At 56.0% G+C, this 16,569-nt stretch overlaps 1 protein-coding gene across 17 annotated transcripts in view; it reads right to left on the bottom strand.

Annotated features, from left to right (window-relative positions):
- The window catches only part of KIAA1614 (KIAA1614 ortholog), a 36,978-nt gene extending 21,490 nt beyond the window's left edge, over positions 1 to 15,488 (bottom strand). For 13 of the 17 annotated variants that reach the window (XR_011532250.1, XR_011532253.1, XR_011532252.1 and 10 more), the window contains exons 1-4: positions 14,225 to 14,409; positions 11,519 to 12,465; positions 10,721 to 10,784; positions 1,200 to 1,343 (exon numbers count right to left, since the gene is read on the bottom strand). Coding sequence is in view for 12 of the 17 variants with exons in the window: in XM_070591734.1 (XP_070447835.1) it covers positions 1,200 to 1,343; positions 10,721 to 10,784; positions 11,519 to 12,465; positions 14,225 to 14,262 (1,193 nt within the window). In the remaining 5 variants the exon portion in view is untranslated. Of the gene's footprint in view, positions 1 to 1,199; positions 1,344 to 10,720; positions 10,785 to 11,518; positions 12,466 to 13,105; positions 13,239 to 13,787; positions 13,924 to 14,224; positions 14,410 to 15,412 lie in introns of those variants that run through there. The other 4 variants (XM_070591743.1, XM_070591742.1, XM_070591738.1 and 1 more) reach the window with 4 other exon arrangements.
- Between the last annotated feature and the right edge of the window lie 1,081 nt (positions 15,489 to 16,569).

Genomic DNA, 16,569 nt, shown 5'->3' with positions numbered 1-16,569 from the left:
ACACGGCACCTAGACTCCACCCCTTGGCTAGGACCCCACCAAACCTCTAGACACCGAGTCAGAAGCCTGGACTCCATCCTGGATGCCTCCCCTTCTCATACTTCCCATATCCAGTTAATTACATGATCAAGAGTAAGAGGTAACACTTATATAACACTCACCATGTGCCAGGTGCTGTTCTCAGCACTTTAATTGTATTAACTCATATAACCCTCACGGCAACCCTGTAAGACAGGCACTATTATAATTCTCGTTTTGCAAGTCAGGAAACTGAGGCACAGAGACTTCCTCAAAGGCACACAGCTAATAAGTGGCAGAGCCAGAATTCAAATGCAGTGGTCTGGTTCCAGAGTGTTCACCACTTCTCTGCCTCAATAATCTGCTTGCCTCTGGCTCTTTGCAATCTCTTATCTCCATACCCTCCTCCCTATCTCGTCTCACCAGGACCACGTGCAGCCTTCCCACTGTCCCCAGCTCTGACACGTCCCTGCAGCCGGAAGGGCTTCGTGGAAATGCAAACGTGACCACGCTAACCACGTGCTTAAAATCCTTCAGTGGCTCCTCGCTATTATGGGAGGCATCCAAATTACTCAGTGGGCCTGATGGCCTCCAGACTGGCCTCCCCTGAGCTCTCTGGCTGTCACACCACGCACCCCGCCAATGTCCTCACGCTCCAGCCTGGCCAAACACCTGAGCACCGAGCTCCTGCTCACGGGTTCCGCCCTGCCGCCCACACCTGCCCAGTGAACATCTACATCTCCTTCAAGCCCCAACTTAGAAGCCACCTCCTCTCGAGAGCCTCCCGCATCCTTTCCAGGTGGAGTCACAGGTTTCCCGCTCTGCATACACATCCTTCCTCTCCTCACCACCTTTTCCTTTCCTCGCCACCGTCCACAGAATTGTATTGATCCATTTGCCAGTCTTTCTCCCTGGAGACTGTGACCTCTGTCTCCCCAGGGAACTGAGGTTTTGTCTCATTCATCTTCAATTCCTCAACGCCTGACACTCAGTAGGCCCTCAGTAAAGGTGTGTTGACTGACTGACTGACTGAACGAAGGCAAGTGCCTGACATGGGAAAAACACGTGCACAGACAGAAGGGAGGAGGGAGCAGCGGCATCTTGGCTAGATCCCGTCTCTGCTCCCTGCCTCCTTCTCTGCACAGCCCTCCCAGGTCAGCCTGGCCCGGGGCCCCACTCACCGGCTGCCCTGGGCAATGGCGGGCACAATATCATGGCTGGCACGGAGGGGCCGGGTCCTGGCCTTCATCCGGGCACGCTGCAGCAGATGCTTGGCTTCCTCATGCCTGGGGCTCTGCACGGGCTCCGGCTTGGGACCAAAGGTCCTGCAGGGTGGCACACAGGCCAGAGCGGGGTAGGGAGGGATTAGAAGAAAATAACACGGATTAGGAGGGCTTTCACAGTGTCGAGCATGGCTCTGCCAGAAAAAGCCCTGCATGTGCAGCCTTCCTTGTCCAGCTCCCAGACAGAAGGCACCCTGCTGGGGGCCTGGGAAACGGCCCTGAGTGACGGTGGACAGGGCTGGGGAGCTGGCCCACCTTGGACCTCTGCTCAGGGACTGAAGGCAGAGACCCCAGCAGGATCTAGAAAAGGGTAGGGGAATCTCCGGATTATTCTATTGTTCCTTCCCTGGGCAGACAGTGGGACTTATCTGGAAGGAGGGGGAGAAAAGGGCCCGGGGTTGTCAGGCTGGGCCTGCGCCCAGCCAGATGGTCTTTACACGCATCACCTCCCTCTCTCCTTCTGTCTCTCTCTGCACCCACACGTACCCACTCAAGCACACACAGCACCACCCCGAGCTCCCTCCACAGACACAAGGAATCAGGGCTCTGCCCATCACAGTTCTGCTCCTTTGAGGAAATGACATTTTTATAAGTCCTGGTGTTTTCTTGCCTCAGTCCCAACCCAAACCTGTCAGGCATCAGTTTGGGGCTGAGAGAAATTAAGCTGGACTCACACCAACTCAGCAAATGGCTTGATTTTCATAATAATGAGGGTCCTCCACTGGCCCTCCCCACCTACCAGATGTGCTGCCTCCTCGGCCAGTCCAGAGCTGCAGAAAGTGACAGCAGCCCTTTTTCAAAGCTGTCTCTCAGACAGTGACATACAGCCAGCACCGGGCTACAGCAATAACAGCAGCCCCACAACCTCCCACTGACAAGCCGTTTCTCTCCACGGAGCTCACTCTCCCCAGCCAGGCTGGCCGAGGGCACGTGTTCTCTCCACTTGACAGATGAGGGTGTTCCGGAGCAGAGAGGAACATTTGGCACATTGCTCAAGGTCGAACATGAATTGAGAGCAGAGCAGACAACGGCCAGCCCCACTGCCTCCAGCATCCTTTCTGCGTCCTCTCCCCTCCCCTCCCTGGGTCCCAGGACGGGCTGAGGATGTTTGTGGCTGGAGTCAGACATGCTCTTTGATGTGACTTCAGCATCCCCCATGGCTGCCCTTCTCCTCACTGTCACATATACTGGGCTGTCCTCACCAGGGAGGGTCCACAAAGAACTCAGGCAGGGGGAGGCTCAGCGGGCATAGATCTCAGACTGCAGCCCCCCTACTCCCACGCCTTACCTACCCCATATGTCACCTGGAGAAGGGGGTCTTGTCCTGACAGGGGGAAGGTACCAAGTAGTTTCCTGGAGGACAGAGAAGTGAGCGGAAAATGGCACAACTCTGAGGCCTCCTTAGGACATCCTTGGACAAGCTCTGCGCAGATGACGCTTTTTTCTTTCTTTTGCTCATTATTTGTACCTAACCCAGCTTTGGGGCCCAAGAAAAAAAAAAAAAGGACTGCCAGAATAAAGGCACCATCTGTGCCTGTGAACGCTGGCAGGGCCCAGGCACAGTTTTGGAACTGGGGGGGCTTTACTGAAGTGATGTGAAAGAGACTCTCCAGGCCCGCCGCCCTGCGAAGCCTCCTTTGGCAGGCGAGACCTCCCTTTGCACACTTCCCGAGCAGGCCGCTGCTCCAACGCACCGCTGAGAGCAGCTGTGCTCCCTGGGGCTCCCGCTCCAACAGCAGAGATAATGAGGTTACCAGCCCAAAGAGACGCCCCTGCAGCCGCGGGCCTCTGGCTGCCAGCCCGCACACTCGGAGCCTTCCGGTGACAGCTGTGGTTCCCCGGCTGTCGGAGGGCATTTGTCACAAGACCTGGTGGGCAGGCAGGAGGGCCCCCAGGCAGCTGGCCAGATGCTGCCAGGATCAGCCTTGCCCCCAGGTTTTTAAGCCATTTTCCAGCTTTGCTGTTTCCTTTCTGCTCCCTCTACTTGGAGCTGTTAATTTTTTTTTTCCTCCTCCTCAGCTGCCCTGTTTTGGTTCCTCGCAGACAAAGCTGGTTTCTTCACTGATTAGAAAAAGCAGGGCTTTTGAGGCACCCGGAGGCACCCAGGCAGTAACAGTCGGAGCAAGGAGGAGACTGCAGCCACCTTCACAGACGGCAGCCAAGGTCAGCAGGCCAGGCAACCCCTGGTCGTGGTGCACGCTAACCAGCCCCGATGGAAGGCGGGCTTTCTCCCAGAAGCAGGGGGAAAGCAGGTGCCGGGCTGTGGGATGCTGAGTCTGTCCCAGTTTAACCGCCCGCCTCCCATCACTGCGTCATACTGGTCCCCTCAAGGGGCGCCAACCTGCCAGGCAGGCCGAGGGAGGCTTTCCAGTCTAGTCTGACCCTGGCCTCTGCCAAGGGCACACAGCCCTGGAGCCGACCCTTCTCATCATGGACTGGAACCCACAATCCCAGCTCCCACAGCTCCTCCGGAAATTTCCTGGAAGACTTGGGGCATTCAGTCATGGCTAGGCAAAGGGGATTCCACCTAAGAATAGACAGCTGTTGTCACGTGCTTGAAAGCTTGCACATCTGGGGCTCATGAGCTCAGTGGCTAGGGCATAGGGATCAGGTGGCTGCGTCCTTTTCCTCCCTGGGCCTCAGTTTCCCCATCTGTAAACAGTAGGAGTTGGAGAGGACTCACATTGCTACCCTGTGAGTCTGGGTCTTTGGCCAGGTAGTCTGGAGCATCACGAGGTGAGGGGTGGGGGTGTTTTGAGGTCCCCTCCCTGGGGGGTTCCCACTACAGATGTTTGGCCCTCAAAGAGCAGCAAACCCTCCAAAGAGCTAATTGTTGGGGACAACTGGAGTCCACGTGAGTATTCCGGCCCTTCCCTCTGCTCTGCCGCCCACCAGCATCCTAAACTGCTTCCCAAGAACAAAGGGCTGCATGTGGCCCCCTCCCCCTCCGGTCTCTCCGTCTGAGCCAGTTTCCTGGTGGAGGGACAGGCTTAGCTCCGACCTCAGCCCTCCTCCCAGCCAGGCAGGCTGAGATCTCCAGTCAGGACAACCACCATTCCTCTCCTAGCCAGCGAGGTCACGGGGACAGAGTGGCCTCTTTCCACAGCCATCATAATCCTGGATTAAAATAATAAGCTCCAGCAAGTCCGGGTTTAACCCTTTCATCCTAGGAACATGAATAGGGAAATAATTTAGACTATAAGAGATCTGACACTTCCCAGATTCCAGGATGCAGCAGGTAGACGGAAAATACAGTGGACAGAACATATATAAACCTTTTTGCCTAGCTTTTGTTCCCAGCTATTTTTGTGGTGTATATATGTATATATATTTTGTATATTATAAAGCTTTTCGATGACCAAGGATAGAGCTCTCCTGCTGCCATGTTGGGTGCAGGTTCCCGAGTGAGAGGAAGAGGAAAGGTAGGCGGGAATGGATTCTGGACGGCGTGCTCCATGAGGGGGTAGCCGGTGTTGGGCTCGCCCTCACAGGCGCCTTCTCCCCAGGGTTGCGAGACACTGACAGGACAGAGCCTAGGGCCGTGGGTAAAAGCACGGTTTGGGGCAGCCTGCCCAGTGCTAACTCTGGACTGCCACTTACTAGCTGTGTCACCTGGCAGTTACTTAGAGGTGAAGCCTCAGTTTCCTCACCTGCTAAATAAGGGCTCAGTTGTTAAGACGAGATTGATTCCCTTAAAAGAGCTTAGCACAGAGTCGGGCACTTGGTGAGATTCCATCAATGTTAGCAATTATTATTATTATTGCTTTTAGGAGTAGCACCATTATTTGGTTGGGTTACTCTCACCCCCTCCCCGCATAAAGGATAGACTCCCTGAGCATGAACTAAGTCACCTGCTGAAGAGATCCCCTTGTCGTCGGCTGCAAGGGGAAGGCGTGTTTGGAAGTGACAAACCATCTTGATGCTAGGGAGGGTTTGGCAGTTTTGCTCCAGACTTTGAAAGCCTTTGATGGGGCTTCACAGCCAGGACAACAAACGGGTGCTGCTCTCAACAGAGAAGGAAGAGCGGGCATCCTTAAGAACAGCTGCCGTGGGAGACGCCTCATTCAACATCTTTAAAAGGATCTGGGTGGATGCACGCAGAGCCTCCCTAAGACATCGACTGGGAGAGCAGAGTGGCCATGCTCCTGCCTTCTTTTTTTTTTCTGCTTTATTTCCCAACCCACCCGCCCCAGTACATAGTTGTATATCTTAGTTGCAGGTCCTTCCAGTTGTGGGTTGTGGGACACCGCCTCAACGTGGCCTGACGAGAAGTGCCATGTCCACGCCCAGGATCTGAACCCTTGGCCGCCGCAGCGAAGCGTGCGAACTTAACCACTGGGCCATGGAGCCGGCCCCACTCCTGCCTTCTTGAGGACAGCTAGTGAATTCCCCACCTGGCCGCCTCTCTGGCCTGTGCTGCCTGGCCTCGCTGTGTGCAGGCAGGTGTCCAGGTGGGCGGCAGAGTGGCCTGCTTAGCTCTGGAGGCCGGGGAAGAGGGCTTCCTCATCTTGAATTTCAGCCCAACTCCCCACAGATGAATAGTCTTGGGTAAATTAGCTTTCTGGAGTCTCTTTATTCCTAAAGATGGGGACCATAATGAGATTTCAAGTGTGGGGTGTATGCGAGTGTGACAATGACCTGGCATGAAAGTTCCAGGCGGCACCAGCTGTGCGCAGGGCTTCAAGCGTTAGCATCCCTTCTGCTCCACCGGGGATTTAGAACCCTAGATACTTCGGGAGCTCTGTAAGCATTTGGAAACACTGTTGAGCGGTTCCATTTAATTTGTTTTCTTTTTAGTTTTAGTCTTGGTGGGTTTGGAAGTGGAAGGGGGTGCCCTTGTGTCCGTATATCTGAGTGGGCGGGCAGGATGGGGAAGTGCAGGCAGAGGCTCGGCCGCTCTTCATTACACCCTGGCCTTGGGGGGTCCTCAGGCACACCTGCCGCCCTGAGAAGCCTGGGGACTTGCTCCTCCCATGCTCACCCTCAGCACTCATCAAGACCCCCTGATACTAGAGGCCCAGGAGATCCAGAACCTCAACAGTGAGCCAGAGTGATCCCCACACCCTCACCAGACCACACGTGTCCCAGGCCACAGGGCGTAGCAAGTGCCCAGCACTGCAAGGCGACCAGCTCATCCCACCACGGAGGGAGCGGGTGTGGCTAGAGGAAGACAGTTCGTGTCTCTCCATTTCCTACCACCTTACTCAAAATCTAAATTCCAAGGCTCTCCATAAAAGGCCTCAGTCCACCTTCCCACCCTGCACTCAGCCTCTCCCACGCATTCCTGCAGGTCTTACCCCCCTGGAATGCCCTCTCCCGTTGGCACCCAGATCCTGTCAAGTCCACGCAGCCCAGCCCTTAGCGAGCCCCCACTTACACTCGTGCTCGAGCACCTCTTTTCTGAAGGCCTGTTCTCTGCTGATACTTGGCAGGTCCTGGGACCCCGAGACAAGAACAGCACAGTTCTTGTCCCAAGGAGTTCCCAGAAGGAGATGCGTCAGCAACAGCTATGGCCGAAGCTGGTGGAGGCAGGGCAGGCGGTGAAAGCGACAATGGAAATTCCATCTGAAGTTACACACAGTGGTCGGTTCAAAGGAGAGTCGCCAAAAATGCTAGTTAAGATATTAAATTTTAAAAGCCTGAGATTTCCTCCCACTAGTGGGTCTGACCACTTGAGCCACAGGCCAGGCCTCTGAAATTCTTGAGGGCTCCCTGCCTGCCCTCCTTTAAATTGGAGTCTACTGGCTGCTTTGGGGCTGGCAGTTGTGACCTCTAGCAATCCCAACAGGGGCCTGAAAATTGGGACCCACCAAAGCACGAGCTGCTGCGGGCCGGCCCTCCGCTCCCTCTCTTCTCATGAAGAAGTGTGCCCACTGGGGTCTGGGCTGCCCCTCTCAGCCCCAGCTTCTGTATCTAGAAATGGGCACGATTCCACTGCAGGGATGGGGGGCATCAGCAGCCCAGGAAATCCTCTGACATTCCCTCATCACTATAGCACAAATGAAACACAGCCCCAGAGACCCTCTCCTCGCCATTTTTCCCACAGTGGAGCAACAATTACAGCCCCTGTAGACATATTTCAGGATCTGGGACCCCCAAGATGACACACACAAAGGGCCTGATTCGAACCAGAGCGGGCCTGGGTCACACAGCACTACCTCTGCAACGAGACTGCCAAGGAAGGGCTCGGGCCTCAGGGGCTGCCCCGGCACCCACAGCAGCCCATTGCTGCGTGCTTTCTGCATGCCTTGCACGCCCGACTACCTTCCAGTGTGGGGCCTGGGGTGAGCATTGCATCACCTGCTGCTGCCCCTCTGGTTTCACGTGCTTTTTGCACAAGCTGGGTTCATTTGGGATTAACACGCTCTCTCAGAGCCTCAAGACATGGGAGAGGCCAAGCTGGTCCTGGCCATTTTACAGAAAGGGGATGGGACACCCACGGGCTGCTAAGAACGGATGAGGGGAGAGACAGCCCTGAACAGGGCGCCCACTTCACTTTCCTCCCCTCTCCCGTCTCTAATGAGTCCAGCGCCCAGACACAGCCTGCGAACAAGGCGCTGACAGCACTGACCCTTCTGCCCTCTCTGAAGCGCTTACCTCTCACCTCATCCTCTCCCCACAAATCAAAACCCCATTTCCTGAATCATCTCAGCAGTGACTTGGGAGAGAAACCAGCTTACCCTGTGGAGCTGTGACCTACGCTGCTTTGCCCCTACCTGAGACCACCAGGCCAGGGGAGGCAGAAGACCTCCAGGTCTCTAACTCAAGGAGCCTGTGGGGCACAGACAGGACAGCTTGTGGCAATGTGGCATAATGGTTCCAGCACATTCCTTGGAGCCAAGCAGCTCTGAGTGCGAATCCTGCCTCCAACACTTAATAGCTGTATGACTCTGGGCAAGTCACTTAACCTCTCCCCAGAGGGTTCTCTGTCAGTGAAACAGGAGCCATCAACACAGTTAGTTATTAGGCTACAGTGAGAATGCAGGTACAGCACTTAGCATGGTGCCTGGGCGGGAAGATGGCAGCACTGGGATGGTCTTCTGGAGGGAAGGGGGTTCCGGTCCTCTAGGACTCAGTAGAGGGGACCTGGGGTCGGGGGAGGGAGGTCTCTTCCATATCTGACCCTTAGCATTTAGGGTCCTGGGGCATTTCTGGTGTTCCCTCCGCATCTTGGCAGTCTCACCTCCATGGCTGACTCTCCCTGTGACTACCCCCCAACAAGCAGGGCCAGCCCCCCAAGTCGGACAGTGACTGCTGTCTTGGGCTGCACAGTCACCATCCTTTCATGAGCTTGTCTTTGTACCACGCAGAGCAGTAACAGTTGTGGACAAAATTAAATACATGTTGGGTTAACTTGGTCAAAATGGTTATTGGATTGCAACACTGAACTGCACTGATGTTAAGCTTGACAGAGTGTGGAGCAGGACCATTTATGCCTCCAACTCTGAGAAGATCTGACGGGCTCACCGCCAGAGCGTGTCCTGACTGACGTGCTGGCTCCCTTCAGGATGGCCATCATGATGGGCGGCCACCGTCTCAGAACACTCGCTAAGCCCCTCAGTACGGACACTAAGACCCAGGACCCTGGTCCATGTGGCACTCCTGGGGCACAGAGCTGAGGGAAGCGTGCCTTATTTCAAAGGTCTCTTGGGAAGTGGCATCAATAAAGCCATCCTGCTTAGGGGAAAGATGGACCCCTGCAGCATCTTAGTGACCACTTTACTAACTGCCCAGGAGCCCTTTGGCCTGGTGTCCACTCAGCAGGGGCCTGACTGGATAGCCAACAGAGGTCAACAGGGCACTCTGAATGACCTTCTACACAAACCAGAGGACAAAGTTTTCCACATGCCAGCTCTATGCCCAGATACATGCTGAGCAGAGTCCTAAAGCTCACTAAGGCACCTTCTCTCTCTCCACACACACACACACACACACACACACACCGCCATTGTATATACAGACAGCATATACGCACACACCTACAGATCCTACACCTGCACACCCACACCCGACCTGAACCTGAAATGCTACAGACGGCCTGGCAGGTAAAACAGAAATGCTCATCCTGAGGATTCAACACGAATGCCACCTCCTCACAGGACTGGGGGAAAGTCCCTCCCTGCCCCGTGGCTGAGGTTCTCCTCCTTCAAAATGGATGTTTTTATTACTTATTATCTAACATGTGAGTCAGGAGTTCGGCACCTCCTTTCAGTAGTGACCTCTGGACAAAACCCCCAGTGGCAGCATCTTGCAGCTGGGCCTTCTCCCGCCCAGGGAGGAAAGGGTGGGAGCGCTAGTGGGAAGGGGTGGCTACAGGAGGAGGCGCCATCTCGGCAGGACAAGCCGTCTCCTCTGCGGGCTCCCCAGGGAAGGAGGAGGGGACAGGGTGTCGCAGAGGACCACGTCCTTTCTGCAGCCACACACCTCCACACAGTGGCAGGGCTAGGTGGAGATGTGAGGAGAGGCTGAAAACAGCAGCCATTGAGGCAGGAGAGACCCCTGGCAGAAGGGGAGGCCACTAGGATGCCAAATACAAGTAACGAGGGGTGAAGGAGCTAGACAGCCCCTCTCTACCAGGCCCTTGGCCAAAGCCACCGGGAAGCCCAGCAGCCGAGCAGAGGCTGAACTGCCCGAATCTGTGCAGCCCTCACTTTGTGAAGCAAGACTGGGGGGCCCTGTCCAGGTTTTTTTTGGGGGGGGTCAAAACTAAGCAGAATTTATGCAGGGAGTGGCCTGATAACAGAGAGCAACCTCTGCCCTCAGCAGAAACCACAGACCCTCAGGAGGACGACATCAAGGCACAGCGAGGGAAATGGACCACTCTCAGACTCGTGTGCCAGGAGCCAGGAGCTCAGCAATACTGACGCTGGGCCAACCGCTGAGCAGGCACCACGGCGGCAGCTCAAACTTGCAGATGGCCCCTTACCCCCACCTAGAGTGTATCCTGCCCTCAGGACACTGCCATGTTGGAAGGCAGCCCACTGCCCCTGCCCACCCCACTGCTTTGCATTCCTATACTTCCCCTAATGATTTTCACAAGCATTTAGCCTCACAACAGTCCTGTGAAGTAAACCACACAGATATTATGTGGCCCACTCTAAAGATAAAGAAATAGAGCCCGGGGCAGGGAAATGACTAACAAGAACGCAGAGCAGGTCGTTTGCAAGGCTCTTTACCCTGCGCCTCTGTGCCCTATGGTTTTGCTTGAATAACAAGTGGCACCAGCCTGGGGCACTGGGAGTGACTGGTGCCATCTCTGCCATCCCAGGGATGATGGTCCATGTGGCCCACTGCCCACTGTCCCGGTGCAGGGGCTTGCCTGTCCTCTTGCTGTCTCAGGTCTACCCTCCTGATGCTGGGAGAATGAAGGGACAGCGGTGACGAGGGAGGGAGAGAAAATGTGCGCCCTGAGCTCTTACCTGTTCTGGTCCGAGTCCTGCAGGGAGATGCCCGAGTCCCAGTCCACGTCCCCTGCCGGTCGCTCTAGGACCCAAAACAGCAGCAGAGATCAGGGCAGAGCTGGAAACTGGGCTCTCAGCTGCCACTCAATGAATATCGAGGAGAAAGTTTTCTCTAGAAGCATTTACTCTCCAGATAAACCCCATCCCCTGCCTGTGTCTGGCCTGAGAGGTGGAGGCACAGCCTGTCATGGTGACTGTGGTGGGCGCTGCTGTAGGCTGAGGGGCCCGCGTGGGTTCTCTCAGGCACGGGGTGAGGAACGAGCTTTCAAATGAGGAAGGGGGAAAGAAAGAAGGCTGTCTCAGGCCTGAACCCTTGCCCACCCCAAGAGTGCTACCGCCTGAGCTCAGCCCGCCTGACAGGATGCTCAAGCTCTCTCAGGAGGGGTCCTGCCAAGAGGACAACGAGGTCCACCGGGGGGTGAGGGTACGTCATCTGAGGGAGATGCAAAAAGCCACTCTTGAATGGGCCACAAGCCACAGGGAAGAAGTCATGGTAGCCTCCACCCCAAGCACAGAAGGCGGCCTCTCATTGGTCTCAGGGGCCACTGGGGCCTTCAGCAGACAGGCTGGCTGTTAGGTGGTAAAGAATCAGGGTCAAAGCCAAGAACAAAAGAACACCCTGATGATTTGGTGACGGGCAGCTATGCTCTCCCCCCTTTCCCACCCACCCCTCTGTGGGGACCCTCTCCCGCCTCTCCTCCTCCTGGGCTTCCTCCTGCTGCCCCCACCCACCCAGACCTACAGAGTGAGCCTCACCTGGTACAGCTCTGTCCCAGGATGGAGTCCAGGCTGGGATTCCCACCTTGGGGAGGCCCTGTCCCCCAACACTTAGCATCTCCTGCAGCAGAAGGCGGTTCTTCTCCACTCGATCAGACAGCGACAAGGCACTGTACCCAGGACCCAGAGCCCCCAGGTCTCCAGCTCTCCAGAGCCCCCCCAGCAGGCCCGGCCTCGGGACAAAGTCCTCCTTGCAGGTCAGAGACAAGCTGTCCAGGTCTCCCCCTGTGACCAGACCATCCTGAAGGGGATATGACCTTCCTTTCCTCAGTCTGGGCATGTGGGTGATTTTGTTACAAGGACCAGGGTCCCGAGGCTGGCCAGGAGTGACTCTGTGCATGGGACTGTCTTGCAGAGAGCCAGGCCCTGGCAGCAGACTTCTCTCACGGTCAGGCAGTGTCCCTACAGCTTCTGGAGGCCACCGGCTCCTCCTGTTCCAGCACTCAAGCCCAGGGGCAGGGGACTTGGAAAGCCTGGGGCCCCCGTTCCCGGCAGGTTCTTCCTCATTGACACTGCTGTCCAGCTGCCCATCGGTCAGGTTCTGAGCATGGCGGACCACCACAGCATCTGGAAGGGAAGACCCCTCTGATGGAGTCTTGGCTCTACCCACCTTGACTCGTCTAGCTTTGGCTTTCTTGGGTGACGGCCGCTCATGGGAAGTGAGGCAGGGGCTGGCTCCCTGTTTGCCTGCTGTCATCTTTTCCTTCAAGGCCCTCACCTTGGACTCCAGCACAGAAGGGCCTTGGAACTGTATCCCCCATGCCCTGGAAGGCTGGGGGGCCATCAGGCTGCATGTTCTGTCTTCTTGAGGACAGGGCCAGGGTCTTGGGAGGTGTCCATTATCTGGCTGTGGCTCGGGGTCACTTCTCTCCACAGCTGAGGTCACCTCCATGGAGCTGGCTGTTCTGCTCCCTATTTTGAGCCCTCTGGAGGAGAAAACAGACAGAGCTCCTTAGACCCAGGGCCTGGCTAGCTCCAACAACCTCCTGGGTCCCCAGAGTGCCTTGGTATTGGGGGCAAAGCAAAGGATGCTCTCTAGATAATGTCAAAGCACTCTGAAAAGTACCAATCATTGGATGGTAACAATAAGTCATTATTGAGCTTTCTCTTTCAAGTCTGAGTAGTGTTCTAGTTTTTCTATCCCCATTTTACAGATGGGGCACAATGAAAACTTCAAACAACAACTAATCCTCTGCCAAACATGGACCAGAGTGAAAATGGGGGCCAGATTCCCCAATCCCTGGCCTCTTGCTTTGCTGACAAGTGGTCTCAGGGGAGGATGTCAACATCTGCTAACAGCCAACAAGCTCTTCCCTTTCCAAGGGGACCCAATGCAGACGATGCACGTCAGGAAGATAGCACACAGGATCTGACCCTCCAGTGGAGCTGCCCCCTGTGCACAAGCCACACCACCGCAACGTGGGGCTGTGCTCAAAGCGTGGCCATGATCAGTCACTAGCTCCCGTCAGCATCTGCTCTGTGCCCAGTGAGCCTGCAAGTGCTTCCAAACATTCTCTCTCAATCCTCACACAGTTGCCAGAACCAGAACATTATCCTCATTCTTACAGATAGAGAAACTGAGGCCCAGAGAGATTAGGTCACACAGCGATAAGAGTCTGGAATGCACAGTTTCTTCTTCCAAGGCTAGGGCTCTTCCACAGCACTCAGTGACCGCTCACCCCTCCTGCCCCTTATTCTGTAGATGAGAATATCCCGTCTGAAGAGGTTAAGGGACCCGCCAGAATCACTCAGCTCCTTGGCGGCATGGGTGATGTCAATGTCTTCACAGGGAGCAAAAGTGAGCACAGGACTTTATTTACCAGGTTTTGTGCACACATACATGCCACAATGTCTATTTTTTTTTTAAAGATTGGCACCTGAGCTAACAATTGTTGCATTTCTTCTCCCCCACCTTTTCCATCCCAAAGCCCCCCAGGACATAGTTGGATATTCTAGTTGTGAGTGCCTCTGGTTGTGCTAACCACACTGTCTTGATATTTATCCTGCTCTCTGAGAAGATGCTCCTTAAGCATCATATATCTAGCTATATCCCACTAGAAGTAAACTGCATATATAAAAATCCGTATTTACCTAAATTACAAACTAGGAGTTTACTACTCACTTCATATATAGACTAGAGATTCACCATAGAATTCTCTCAAATGGCAAGTCCCTCTATAGTCATTCACTACAATTCAATTTATACATGTTTCAGGAATGCACATATTTGATAAAGCAAAATACTCACATACTGCAAAATGTCACATCAGTTTTAAGCCAGTGGAGTTTAAGGACTGTCTTTAGGAGGACAAGATCATTTACTCCACTCGTTTAATCTACAATTTTACCACCTTTCTCTTTGCAGCCCAGCCACCGTTTTCTCTCTTCCAAAGCTCAGTCCAGAAAGCAGGGAGTGAGAATGTAATAGGAGCAATTTCAGCTAAATTAAAAGAACTTTCGGACAGGTAAAAGAGTGAGAACCTTCCACTGGGGGACTTGGGGCACAGTCTTTGGGGCAGATTGTGCTGACTGGAGCCGCCGATCCTAGGGCCCAAGGACTGTATTCGCTGTAACTCAGCAACGCTGAGATGAAGATGGACGTGCAGGGCGGGCCCCCAGTCCCCGCTCCGAGGCGGCGGGCGGCCGGCTCCCCGCTCTGCGCTCCCGCCATCCCTGCATACTCACGGGGGCCCGCCGCCGGCAGGGTCGGCCGCCGCCTGCATCCCCTCCGGCCCCGGGGGGGAGGCCCTCCTCCAGCCCTCTCTCCCTCCCGGGCCCCTTCAGGGCTCGGGGGCTGCGGGGGGCGGTGCCCCGGGCCCGGGTCGGGGCTCCCGGCGCTGCGGGCCGCGGCCTCCCTCTGGGCCTGACCGGGCGCCGGGGCGCGGCGAGGGCGCGGGCCGGGGAGGAAGTGGCATCGGCTGCTCGCTCAGGGCTTGGCCATTAAGAGGGAAGAGGCCAAGCCGGGCGCCTGGCAGGGCCGGGAAGGGAGGAGAGGGGCGGAGAGGGCGGGAAGGAGGGGAGCGGAAGGGGCTGGAGAAGCGGGCCTCCCCCCGCCCCTGGTCCGGACGCCCGAGCCCAGCGGAGCCGCTTCTCCGGGCGCCGGCGGCGGCGGCGGCGGCGAGGGAGCGAGCGCCTCCCGGGCGTCCGAGGGGCGGGAGAGGAGCGAGGACCGGGCCCGAGGCTGGGACCGCGGGGCCGCCGGTCGTGCGCGGGGACCGGGGCGCGAGGGCGGGCGCGGGCTGCGGGCGAGGGCGCGCCGGATCCGTGCCGTCCGGGGGCGCACGCGAGGCCCACCCCGCGCCACCCCCGAGCATCGCGGGAACGCGAGTGACTCTCCCCGGGGGGGCCGCGGAGCAAGGCCCTTTGTTAGACAGCTTCTCCGGAGGAGTCGGGCCGCGCTCTCCGCGGTGCCGTCCCCATCGGCCTGGGGCGCCGCTTCCTCCGAGGTCAAGGTCATTCTTTTCCGCGTTCCAGAGGCGCGGGGGTCCCCCGGAGAGGAGGTGGGTTCCCTCTCCTGTCCTGCTAAGGGGAGAGCCCCGTGCCCGCGTGGCCGGCCCCCTTGGGTAGGGCCCGGCTCTGAGGGTCCTGGGGACTCCTCTAGAGACTTTGTCACCTTTTCCAGACCCGGGAGGAAGTAGCAGCGAAGGGCTTGACCTGCAGCTGTGGCCCAAAGCCGCGGAGCTGTCTTTTTCTGTCCTCTCAGAGCGAGGTGACCGAGCCTCACCTATTTCCATTTTTCCACAAAGGACGGGAAACAATAAGAGAGTTAGGACCCAGGAGATTCCGGAAACCCCCACAAAGGGAAAGCACTCATTCATCTTTCCTTCAGCCTGCAAGATTCCCTCCCTCGCACGGGCTGCTCTCCCATTGTACCTGAGCACTGCAGTCACACCTAGATCACAGGCATAGCGACAGTAAGGACCACACCGTGTGCTGAGCGCTGCAGCCAGGTGGAGGGAAGCACGGGCTCCAGGAGGCCGTCTCTTGAGGGAGTGGGAGTGCCTGCAGAAGGTGGGGCGTCTGGGCAGGGCAGGAGCATCCAGGCCTGAGAGCAGCTCTTTGGGGGAGCTGTGCCTGGACTGGCCTTGGGCTAATTTAGGAACCTGAGAAATTATCTAGGGCCAACCCTCCGTGTTACAGAACAGGCCCAAGGTCACACAGCTCCCTGACAGGTGGTCTCCCACGTCTAGGGCCAGTGCTCTTGCAATTAATCACCTCCCGGCTCCATATTCCCAGAGCAAGTGGTTCCTCCAACAGGGCACTTACCACTCTTTATCAGTACCGAGCACTTCATAATACAGTACTGTACCATATGGAGAGCGGGCTGTGCACCCGGCCTTGGGCTAAGCACTTTCCATTTCTTATCTAACATGGCAACCATAAGAGATGGGTACTGTTTATTGTCTCCTTTCTACAGATGGGGAAACTGAGTCAGACGACCTGCCCAAGTGGCAGGCCTTCTAGAGTCCAAGGCCCTCACATCAACCACACTGCACAGTGTGGTTTGCACAGCATTCTGCATGTTCAACATGGAAGGATGTAGTTTAAAAATCAAAAAAATTGTGAAGTGCGGTAATAGTCAAAATATGCTGCCACGGTGGTCTGGCCCTTCCTTTCTGGATCCTTTCTGCCTTCCTTATTCCTGCCATCCGAGGAAAAATCCTGTAAACTTCGAAAGACTCCTTCCTCTCCTCCATGTGCAATGTCCAACCTAACAACAACAATACTGTTACTGTTCCTGGGGACCTTGTATGAACCAAGGTACTTCACATAGGGTCTTTTAGATCTTTACCACAACCCTGCAAAGTGAGTATAGTGTCTTCCCATGTTAGAGATAAGGAAATCGGGGTACAGAGAGGTTAAGAGACTTGCCCAGGCTGCACAGCTAGTATAGTCAGAATCTGAGCCCAATCCTGCCTGGCTCCCTCCTTGCAGAGGCATCTAGGAGCTCAGACTGTTGGAGGTAACTTCTCCATGACTCCTGCTCCCTCCCTCCCCCAGAAGTTAATGATCTGTAAGGCAAGTTTCAG

This window comes from Equus przewalskii, chromosome 23 (assembly GCF_037783145.1).
Source record: "Equus przewalskii isolate Varuska chromosome 23, EquPr2, whole genome shotgun sequence".
Classification (NCBI taxonomy): Eukaryota; Metazoa; Chordata; class Mammalia; order Perissodactyla; family Equidae; genus Equus; species Equus przewalskii.
Note: the sequence above shows the minus strand (reverse complement) of the source record. Positions and strands in the feature narration are given on the sequence as shown.